Source organism: Phalaenopsis equestris, unplaced genomic scaffold (assembly GCF_001263595.1).
Source record: "Phalaenopsis equestris unplaced genomic scaffold, ASM126359v1 Scaffold000150, whole genome shotgun sequence".
Taxonomy (NCBI): domain Eukaryota; kingdom Viridiplantae; phylum Streptophyta; class Magnoliopsida; order Asparagales; family Orchidaceae; genus Phalaenopsis; species Phalaenopsis equestris.
Window position 1 is genome coordinate 470,494 of NW_018164592.1, and position 12,034 is coordinate 482,527.

The 12,034-nt window shown below is 32.2% G+C and overlaps 2 protein-coding genes across 2 annotated transcripts in view; both read right to left on the bottom strand.

Annotated features, from left to right (window-relative positions):
* Positions 1 to 9,099, bottom strand: part of LOC110021862 (E3 ubiquitin-protein ligase AIP2-like) — a 28,319-nt gene extending 19,220 nt beyond the window's left edge. Inside the window, 2 exon segments of the mRNA XM_020720546.1 lie at positions 1,719 to 1,932; positions 8,772 to 9,099. Coding sequence (XP_020576205.1) covers positions 1,719 to 1,932; positions 8,772 to 8,918 — 361 coding nt within the window. The 5' untranslated portion in view covers positions 8,919 to 9,099.
* Positions 9,100 to 11,858: 2,759 nt separating this feature from the next.
* Positions 11,859 to 12,034, bottom strand: part of LOC110021853 (E3 ubiquitin-protein ligase AIP2-like) — a 30,299-nt gene continuing 30,123 nt past the window's right edge. Inside the window, exon 5 of the mRNA XM_020720534.1 lies at positions 11,859 to 11,862. Coding sequence (XP_020576193.1) covers positions 11,859 to 11,862 — 4 coding nt within the window. The remainder of the gene's footprint in view (positions 11,863 to 12,034) is intronic.

Genomic DNA, 12,034 nt, shown 5'->3' on the forward strand with positions numbered 1-12,034 from the left:
GAAGCATTAAATTTGCACATGCATATGTCTTTGGCCATAAGGCATATATTCCTTCTAATTTTTCAGGTTCAACAGAGCTAGAAAAATATAATTACATCAGAAACCAGTTGTATTATGTTATCAATTCAATAAAGATATTAATTTTAGCTAGCTCCACTACGCATGTGCTTGTCTCCACCCCAATGCATCCTAAACTAGCCTCATTGTTAGGCTAACTCCTATTAACCTATCACCAAAAAAAGGTCACGCATCCCGCTTCTAATTCTCAAGGTCATCTAATTGCACGCTTCCATCTCATTCCTTCTTCCTTTTCTTTCACCCATCTTCATAAGAAATAAATAAATAAGCATAAAGTTTCTCTCCTGCCTTCCTCTTCTTAGCTAACTCATTCCATCTATTTCATGTAATCATCTTTGCCTACTCTTTTCTTCTCGCAACCATTAACCATCACAAATCAGAAAGTCAGCTAGACAGAAATGGTGGCAAGCACGCCCATAGTGCTAAAGTATGATGGGGAAAATAACATAGGAAAATAAATAAGGATGAAATCAAGTAAAGAGATGAAGCTAAAAATAATTAGACAAATGGATGGAGCTCTCCAATCCAATAACGTGGAAAACTGGTGGCATCTCAATCACAAGGTAAGTAAATCCTGCTCTAGCTATTATGCAGATCAAAAAGCATGCAATACTGATATTTACTGAATTTATATCTTACCTCAAAGCTAATCCCAACTATAAAATTTATCTTTATCCGATAAATAATGTATGTACATTCATCAATTTCAACCCCATGCACAATTCAGTGCTAAAATCAATTTATGCGGTTTGCACAAGTGCGCCAAACTATAAGCATGTATGAATTATTTCTAACGCTGGCAATTACATTCTAAACTTAAAAGTGGCTTGATAATCACTAGAATTTTAGTTGACCTGAAATTGTTATTGAATTGCTCAACTCGAAATAAACTCAATATATGTAAAATTACAAATGTATATGTTTGTCCTTACAAAAAAATATGCATGAACACTCCTATTATATATAACTTTGTAAGAAAAATATCCAGTTCTATAAAACAATTTAAAAATATCATGAGTATAATAGCATTTAGAAATTAAAAAAAAAGACCTCAATAAAATAAATTCTTGACTTCATTTGATCATTTTAAGTCAAAATCGATTATTTTCGACTTGGCTCAAATTTGACTCAAGCGAAAACCAAACTTTTCAATTTTGAGTTGAGACTGGCTAGCTTAAACTTTGCTCGACAACACATCTGGTTCTATCACTTTTGTTATCTAGGTTACCTTAGGTATTATTCGATAAACATAAATAGCAAATGAAAATGTAGACTATATTTTCTTTTGGCTGAAAGAATTTGTATAAAGCAAAGAACCCGTCCATAACCTGCATGTCATAAATCACCTGTAACCCAAATATCTACTAATTAACTACGAAATGATACACAAATTGCCCTTCTATTAAAAATTCACGCAAATTGCCTTTCTATTAAAATTACAAGAAGAACATATAATTTCCATCAGTTAAATGTGAATATCGTAAAAATCCTATGTGCAATTAATGGGTAATTTAAAAAAGCAAGTTCAAAAACTTGACTGTACCATTCATTAACGATAAGATGATAGAATACTGCATGAGTCAAGCAATTGAAAAACAACTTTTTTTATTCTCTAAATTTATTTACAGAAGTAAGGCCACCTGATTGTCTTCTTTCAGAACTAGGAGCCTCATTCTCTATATCATTCAAATGCTCACGAGCCCTAGTAACAAATTTATGTAAATTATCCTTTTCAGATGGTTCGGTAACTAGCTTCTCTGCATCTTCAAATAGACTTAAGCCAGCAAGCCAAAATCCACGTGCTGTATATCTAGTTTGAAGAAGAGTAGCTACACGGCAAACTGTAGAATATATCTGTGACAAAAGGTAGGTGAGAGATTATATTAACAAGTTATAATTCCTAAGGTTGTTCAAATCTTTATTAATTTATAATACATGTTATTCAGCAAGATGATATTAAACAAGGATGAAATCACTGTAATATAAACTTTTTTTACTCAAGTCGAAAGAAATTTTGCAGGTTAGCTTTCCCCAAGTCTTATAAGGAAGCAAATTCATTTGTAGCAAGTGAAGAAAAAAATGGTAATTATACTTATATAATGAAGAACAGAAAATACTCATATTATAGTGAGAGTGCAGTGATTTTATTTTTTGTATCATGATATGGCGTGTTGCATCAACAGTTTTATATTGTTCATTAATTGCTCATTAACTTGATATGTCTATGAGCCTAACTGTATTTTAGAAATTTATAAGAGCCATTATACATATGAAATAGTTCTATATGATATAATTGATTAATTTGGATATGTAAACTATAAGAAGAAACCTAAAATGCAATTTTATGACACTAGTAATACAAACATAGATTAAAAGCTGTTCACAAAGTTATCCAAAAATCAAAAAGAAAATAGCATTCATTCGCATAAAATTGTAAGTTTCTAATTAATTTAGTTTCATAGCATGCTTGAAATTTAAAAAAAAAAAAAAACTTATACATGAGAAGATTGGCAATCGTAAATATTTTGAGTTAATTAGGTTTATGTAAAGAGGTTATGAGGAAAGAAAATTAAAGCAAGCAGTATAGATTTATAAACATATTTCTACACAAAATTAAGTAAATTGTCTCTTAATTACATTATAACTTTATCCATAAATAAATGAAATTGAATTAGCAATGAAGAAGGTTCATTAAGATAAAGCTTTGGATCCAAATAAGCAACCTATTAAGATACATGAAGTTGTAGAAGATACTAGAATAGCTTGATTAACAACTTTTTTAATTAATAATTAAAGGGTTGTTTGGTTCGGTGAAAAAATAATGCAATGTAAAATAAACGCAATCTAGAAGTAATGTATTGTATGAAATACTTTGAAGTTGCTCAGTTCAGTGTAAAATAAACTATGATTTTATATTTTCTTGATTGATTTAAAGTAGAGCAGAAACAATCTTTTTCAAAGTATGTAAGCGTTGACAAGCTACACGAGGTGGACGGAGAGGCCAAGGTGACAGATGGCATCGGTTGGCTACCAACGACCGGTAGCAGCTGTGGCTAGCAACACTACATAAAGCTATGTATGTGGAATTCGCCCAAATCCAGTAAATTTTAAATACACAGAAAATGAAGTAGGAAATAAATTATAAATACATTCCTATTTTACATTGTATTTAATTCTTTCGGGGTGGGTTTTCAAAGCCCCTGCAAAAAGAATGCAATGCACTCCTTTTGCAATCGCATTCCTTTTGCAGTCAACCAAACAACCCCTAAATACTTAGTAGATATTAAATGGTTCAAGAATAAGCATTTAGAAAAATTCTACAATAAGAATTAAATATTCAAGTTTTTTTAAGTCATGGGAGAATTAAAATTTAGATTCATAAGTGAATATTTGACAAAGGAAACAGAATAACATTAAAAATTCAACTTGATTTTAAGCCAAGAAACTCAACTATGGATGTAATTTTCTTTTGTCAAGAAAATAAATAAAAATAAAAATAAATGTAATGTATGCATATGGTAAAAATTGATAATAAAAAACAATAAAAAAAGGTATGCGTCAAAAGTACATTGATGATCTTACAATTACTACAATGGTATAATGCATGAATAGTAAATAAAGGTAATTGTTAGGGTGGCTAAAGTGATTTTAATAAAATTGACATTTCATAGATTTTAAACTAGACACGAGAATCTTTGTTTTCTTGGAATCACGGGATCGAATTGTGTCGATCCACAGGATTTTCCCGTATAAGCAGGAGCCGGGGCAGAATGCCATCCCGATTAGTTTGTAGCAGCTTAGTCTCCTCACTCGAAGTTTCTGCTGCAAGATATTTGAAAACTTTCTATTTTTATTCTTTCTATTTTTGAAGGGAGATTAGGGTTTATTTCTAGCAGGGGGCTAATTATATCTTGTTTTTTCTGATTTAAAGACTTTTGCTTTCTATGAGCTTTGGAGATTGTAAACTATGGTTTCAACCTAATGGATTAATGTATCATTTTTCTTCGACAAGTGGTGTGCTTAACGCTTGTCCAGAAACAGGTGGTGAACCTCCTCAACCTCCGTACCTCATCATTTTGACACTTGTGTTGTTTCAGCCTAGACAATCACCAAGCAATATTTATCGCCGTCCAAACTCTATCAAACTCGCGTACTCTCTTCTACTTACCATTCTACAACCCCTTCCCTTGCAAAACTCGATTCTTAAATATCTTCTAGGAGTCCTAGATCTATATCATCTGGTATCAAAGCTCGACAAGCCCTATATCTTTAGAGTTTTATCTTCCTTATCCCATACCAAAATTCCAAATAACCTAACCTGAGACCCCCACCAAAAAAATTTTTCCACAAATCGTTCCTTTTGCAATTCCTAGCACCAAGCCTAACACTTTGAAAATCCAACTTTCCTGCTTCCACAAAAATTTCAACCTTACACCTATTCCTAAAATTTAAACCCTTTACCAACCTTAATTTATAATCATACATTTCTTGAAAACCTGATCAGCAAAAAAGATCATAGTGTTGCATAGAAGAAACCCGTAAAGAGGTGTTCAGAAGCTTATTATGGAGCACATACAGAAAAAAATCATCCAATTGCAATGAGTTGTCGTCTGCGAGATGAGACAATCCGGAGATGCCACAAAGATGACTAGTCAGCTTGAAGGGATGAGGTGGTTCCCTTTTATCAGAGATTTTTCAATGACGATGAACCACTACCTCGACAATTTAGCATAGAATAACAAAGGATAAGTTGGGATTTAGAGTGAAGATTGATTTGTCATATTTTGACAGTCACATAAATCCGAACGAGTTTATTAAATAGCTCTAGATAGTGAAAAGGATCTTTGAGTATAAAAATATTATGCGCAACGGGAGGGCCAAAGTAGTGGCCATCAAGCTCAAGATGAACACTTCCTTGTGGTGGGATAACATGAAGCATCTTTGATAGCAGAAAAGGAATGATAAAATTACTACCATATCCAAGATGAAATGAGACATGCAGTGCAAGTATCTATCAGTTCATTACAAATATAACATGTTCTTTAGACTTCATTACTTGCAACAACAAGATCTCTCATTAAAGGAATAAACAACTGAGTTCAAACAACTAATGTTAAAATGTGGGCCAGGGAAGCCTAAGGAGAGCACTAAAACTAATATCTGAGGGGATTGAGATGTTTATTGAGAATATAGTATTGTAGCAACCTTATTGGATATTTCAAAATGTTTGAAACCTAGCCCTAAAGGTAAAGAGAACACAACAATATCAGGTCTACACCATCGTTCAAACAGAGTTCAACCATGAGATCAAGTAGCAAGAGTACACCTCAAGAAGCACTCAAGCCAACCCATTCAAAGGAGAAACCCGTACAGAGCGGAGAAAAGGTGGAGACCGCTAGTATTCTCAAATTCATCCCCACAAGTAAATGCTTCAAGTATCACAATTTTAGACACGTGACATATTATTGCCCAAACACAATGGCGATCTCTTTCACCAAGCAGGAAACAGTTGAAAAAATGGGCAATGACATGGGAGAGCATGAAGACGTCAAAGAAGAGTCTCAACTTCCAACTGATAAAAAAGAGATGAATTCAAGCTGAGCTCATGTGAGAGACTTCAACTGGATTAACATTTGTTATAAAAGGTTGAGTCCAAGAAACTAATATCATAAAAGAGACGACCCTTGATGAGAGAGTCGCCAAAAAACTTGACTGACAGGTGGCCACCATTAAGAATAGTCCAGCATGCCACATATTTCATTCTAAAGTTAGTTTCTCTGAACAAGCTTGTTCCTTGGATGCACCCATCCGATTACGAGAAATTGGAGAAACATATTACATATTTAACAAGATTTGATTCGTGAGAATACCCGTCCATGTGCAATTCTAGCTCAGGTTACCAGAGAATAAATGGTTACATATTCTATCAGAACAAAATTTGAAAAACTTAAGTTTCAGAATTATCTTGGGGAAACGTAAGCATAGACTTTATTGAGGAGCTTCCCCGGTCCCAATTGTGCAATAACTTTGTTATGGTAGAAGATCGATTATAGAAGCTTATTAGGAGGAAAACAAAGCTCCTCCTACCTGAGAGATTGATGTGAGACACGCATACGTAAGGGGAACTGTTGGGGGCAAGCTAGATGCGGGAATCCTCATTCTCCCATGATCATGGGATATGATCGTGACGATTCACATGATTTTCTAGCATAAGCAAGCACCGGGATAGAATCCCATCCTTATTAGCCTGTAGTGAACTCCTCACTCGAATTTTCTACAGCAAGATATTTGAAGATTTTATTTTTTTATTTTTTTTCTATTTTTGAAGGCTAATCAGGGTTCTTTCTAGCAGGGGCTATTTATATCTTATTTTTTTTCCTTGTTTAGAGAATTTTCCTTTGTTTGTGAGTTTTGAAGATTGTGATATATAGTTTCTACCTAATAGAGTGTTGTATCATTTTCTTTTACAAGTGGTGTGCTCGTAGCTTGCCCAAAAATATGCGGTGAACCTTTCGACATCCGTATCTCATTGTTTCGACAAACATTAAGTGATATTTAAACCCATCCAAACTCCATCGAACTCGCGTATTATCTTTCTCTTTCCATTCCATAATCCCCTCCTAACAAAAATTGATTCCTAAATATCTTCTAGAAGCCCTAGATCAGTATCAATATGGTATTTACAAAAAACATAGATAAGAAATAAATGAAAGCATGTCACAATATAGCAAGTGTGTGTATGTATCCACACATACATAAATATATATATGCATGTGTGTATATATATATACACATACATATATACATCTATACACATATACACACATATATGTGTGTGTGTGTGTATAACAAATATTTAATTGTGGTGGATATGAAATTAATTGCAATAGTTGGTAGGAAGATAAAGTAAAACAAAAATATAATACATTTGAAAACATTGAATTTATTCTATAAATAGGGGTCAACATTTTTAAAGCGCACCACATGCGCAAAGCGAAGCGAAACGCTTAATGCCCACTTCACTTCACCGAAGTGCTCTTCGAAGTGCTGAAGTCAGTTGATCCTTTTCACATCTTAAAGAGAGTAAATAAAGGCTTTGATCTGGTGTTTGAAGGAGCGCAAGGAGTGGACAGTCATGTTTGAGAGTTTGAGCGAAAGGGAGTCAAGCATCGTTTTCGACTCCAGCCTAGATTTTGAAGTGTGTTTGAACGCTAAGGTCTTCCTTCGACTTTGGCTTTGACTTCAATTTAGCCAATCATGCCTCTCGGTTCCTATGTATTTACATATCCAACACCTAAACTTCAATTTTTACACCTAAACTTCAATATCCAACACCTAAACTTCAATTTTTACATATTATATTTAGATGTTAGATATGTAAAATTGCAAATACATAGGAATTGGGTGGTTAGTGTGTACATACCCTTTTTTTGGTAGTAAGGGTAAACAAAAAAAAGATCAGGTTTTAAAGCAAATTTTAATTAATATTAAAATATTTTACTTAAAATTTTTAATTTTGAAAACAAATAAACATTCTCTCTTAATGTTTGCCTTCAAGTTAAGTATTGTGCCGCATTCTTTTCTATTTTATATTAACATTTAAGTTATACTTTATATTTTATAATTAATAATGACAGTATTTATGCATTAATAGTTTTATAAAATGTATTGACGCTTTGATCAATAAAAGTTCTGCTTCGCTCCGCGCTTTGCACTTTGAAGCAAAAATTAAAACCTTGCACATCACATTGCAGTTTGCTCTTTGATAACACCGATAGGGTTAAAATAAAGCATAAATTATATATTTGAAGTTGGTCGATTAAAGCAAAGAAGTGTCTCAAAAGCACTAAGCAATGAGAAAATACCATAAAAGTTTTGCCAGCTTTTACATGAATTAAAGTAGAATAATTCTGCTTTACTGATCCCAAAGGGAATAACAATGAGCTCATTCATGACCAAGATAAATTTTGAAATTAGACCAATCACGCTATATGTATCTGAGAATATAAATAGCTAACATGTTGAAGAGGCGAGAATGCTAAGAAGATGTATGGCATGGACCCATTGAAGCTATTTATGCAGGAGTAGCAGCTGCTGAAGAGAAGACGGTCAAAAAAGGAAGTTGGAAGATGTAACAATGCGGTGCACAAATAATTTTTTTCTGTGAAATGAATATGAAAGGGATTGAGAAAAACAGAAAACAGAGCTACAGGATGGTTATGCAAAAAAAATAAGTAATATAAATCAATTACATAATGTCTCATTCAAATCTCAACAAGAATAAATGAAGGAAGTTTCAAAAGATCGCCTCAGACAGTTCAGAAAAGACAACTGATCACAATGACAAGGAGTTTTTCGCCAACTCATAGTTTAAACACCGCCGGAACTTTGTTTCCTAAGATCGTCCTTCAATACAGAATTCCAGTGAGAGGCCAGAGTCAACATAAGAAATCAGGAGAAAAACGAACTTTCATCAAATTCAATTTCATCCGCAAACAAAACACTACTATAAATGAAAATCTAATCGAATATAAGAACACGGCCATCTAATACAACCCCAGGAGTTTCTTGTATCCAGCAAATCAGATCATAAAAGGAAAATTTTATGCTGTAAAAACAATTAATGAGAGAAAGATGCAGAAAAAAATATATAAATGGAGACAATCTTTTTAAACCAAAGGCACCAAATTTACCAATTGACGAAGCGAAGGGGAGGCGGAAGTGTAACGGTCTCGCAGAAGAAACGCGATCGAGGATACTGCCTCCTCGAATGTCTGCTTCTTCGCAAGCTTTGTCCGCAACGCAAGCAGCTGCTCCTTCACCGTCTCCTCGGATGTCATCCTTCGATTTTCCTCCGGATATTAAGGGTGAAAAGTGCAACTCGAGAATTGAAAAACCTGGATTGGGGATCAAGCCTCTGCTATACTCCTTCTACACCGATTTCTTGCGGCAGGGGAAAGGGGTGACGGGAGGATGCGGAGAAATAACAGCGGGTATAAATGACACGGATTGGGCAAATACATTGGTTTGACCGCAACGGCACTTTAATGAAACTCGGAGAAGGAGCACCGTTCGATCAACTTGGCGATTGTCGCTCAGAGTGAAGAAAATACCCAACTAGTTGCTTTATCATGTCCAAATTCATTGGTCAACATCTAATTTAGAGTCAAACATGAAGATTGAGTTTATTCTAGTTTTGATTTCAAAGTGGGCTCATTTGTTAAGTTTGAACTTTTTTATATTTTATTTTTTTTATACTTTTGTTATTGTTTTCAGTTTATGTGATACATATTCGAGCCAAGTTGCATATAAATTAAATGTAAAACATGATAATTTTTAATTATCCATCAAAAATAAATTTTTGAAGTATAACATTTTACAATGAATTATGTGTGTTATCTCAAAATCAAATCAAGAACAATTAAAAATAGGGGGGGGGGGTTGGGGTGGTGTTCTAGGTTCTTGGGAGAAGTTTCTTAGGCTTTGTTAGGGTTTGTCAACTAAGTCTCTTTAAGAATAAATCCCAGTTTTTATTCTCTTCTTTTTGTGTTTTGTGATTCCTTCTAGTTTCAGAGCTTGAAATAATTTGATATCTTCTAATATTTTAAATTATTGTGAATTTATTCTTTTTTATGTGTCTTGTGAGATGAAAAAATAACTTTCTCATACTTAGAAGTTGAGGAATGCTTAAAATCATGGAATCTTGCTCTTGTGGGTTTTGCCTTAGGTAAAAGATTATTTTGTGGAAATCTTTTTCAAATTATTGGTAAGATCTACAAATTAAAAGGGTCTGTTGATCTTATTTCTCTATCTAAAGAATTTTTCTTTTTAAAGTTTTTCCAGTTTAGAAGATTTTGAAAATATGCTTTTGCATAGTTTTTGATTTGTTGGTGTTAAATCATTTATTTTCAAGAAATGATCACCTGATTTTTAACCTAGTAGATAGGATTCTTATGAAGTTCTAATATGGATAAAATTATTTAACCTTCCACTTTACTATTGGTCGAAGAATAGTATTTTTAATATTGCAAGAGATCTCAAAATTTATTTAGCAGTTGACCCTCTAACTGCAAAAGTTGCTCGGTAAACTTTTGCTATGATTAATGTTCAAATTAACGTTGATTATCCCCTTCTCAATTCTATTACTTCTTTGGTTAAAGGTGAAAAAGTTATTATTCCTGTTATATATGAATGGAAGTTTGTTATTTGCAAAATATATTCTTACAATCTCTCTACTTGCCCTGAATCTTCATCTCAACCTTCCTTTGCTATTATTCCAATTTTTAGAGGCAGGAATGTTAAAAAGAATAACAATTTTACATGAATTTCAAAGAAACATAAGTAAATATGTGAATGTTGCTAAACATTTTCACTATCCAAGATCTTTATATATTAACTCTAATGTTATTATTGCTCTCGTTACTAATTCACCCCTTAATCTTAACATTTTTTTATATTACTTCTAATAGTAATGTATTTGTTGTTGTGTCTATTTTTGTTTTGCCTTCTATTAAGAATAATGAAGTTATCTCTAAACTGAGTTGTAATGCTTTGGTTCCTATGGTTAGTGGTTCTGACAATTTTATTGCTACTCAACTTGAACATCCTTCTTAATGTGGACATTATTTTGGTTAGGAATATTTATAGTAATACTCAAATTATCAAGAATCAACCAACTCTCCCACCCCATCCAACTTCCTCAAGAGTTCAAATAGGAAAGATTTGAGGAAACAACTATAAACTATTTATTTTCTTAGCTTTTCTTTATATATATATTTTTCCTTTTTTAAATGTATTTACTAAATATTGTTGCTTGGAATGTTAGGGGGTGTAATAATGATACCCAAATTGCATGTTGCATGAGTCTTATTAAGGATCATAAATATGATCTCTTATGCTTTTTAGAAAAAAAAATCACTCCCATTGTTTGTTCTTATCATTTTACTTTAGCCCATTTTAAAGTATTTTTTTCTAATGAAGACAATTTTGATAATTTTAGATATGATGATAACGACAAAACTTATATCAAATGGAACCAAGTTGTTTTACATTTCTCTACTATTAGTATCAGTCGTTAGTTTATTAATTGACAAATTACTTCTTAATCTTTTATTAAATTTTTATTACTGTGATTCGTGCTGATAACAATACTGTTGTTAGAAAAAGATCTTTGAAATTCAATCATTTTTATTGTTAATCGTATGAGTGGTTCTTAGATTCTTATTTGGAACTTTAATTTTATTCATAGCATCGTTGATAAAATGGGTGCTTTACCTCATTTGCTTAGTAAATTTTCTGATTTTAATAATTGCATTGTTATGATTGTTCTTATTGAACTTAATAATATATATCATTCTTATAGCTTGTTTAACAACCAACAGAATAATATTATTATGCATCTTTTATGTAGGGTTTTATACACTTTTAATTAGATTATTTCTTTTTCTAAATCTTTTTTTTAAGTCATGAATGTTTATACTTTGGATTATCATGTTATTTATTGTTTCTTGGAAAATTATGATAAATTACATAACAAATTTGTATATAAAATTTTAGAGGTTTTGTCCCAAATTTTTATCCATGGTTTGAGAAAATATTTATTTCATTCTTAGTGTGAATTGTTATAAACTTGTTTGGTTTAACGATTATGCTATTAAATTGACTTATTATAATTAGAAAATTATTCATAAAGGTTTAAAAGCTTATGATATTCTCTATCATAGATGAATTATTTTTAATAATATTTGTGTTTTATGTTATAGTTGAATGAAATCCCACAATCACCTTTTTGTTTGAATGCCAGTGGACGCAATGAAACATAACCAATACGATTGAATATATATATTTGTTTATCTTCCTTTTGGTTATGATTTGTTTCTATTTTCTGAACGGTGTACTGTGCTTCGTAATCACATTTACTGATCAATTTAGAAATACTTCATAATCTTTTTGTTTT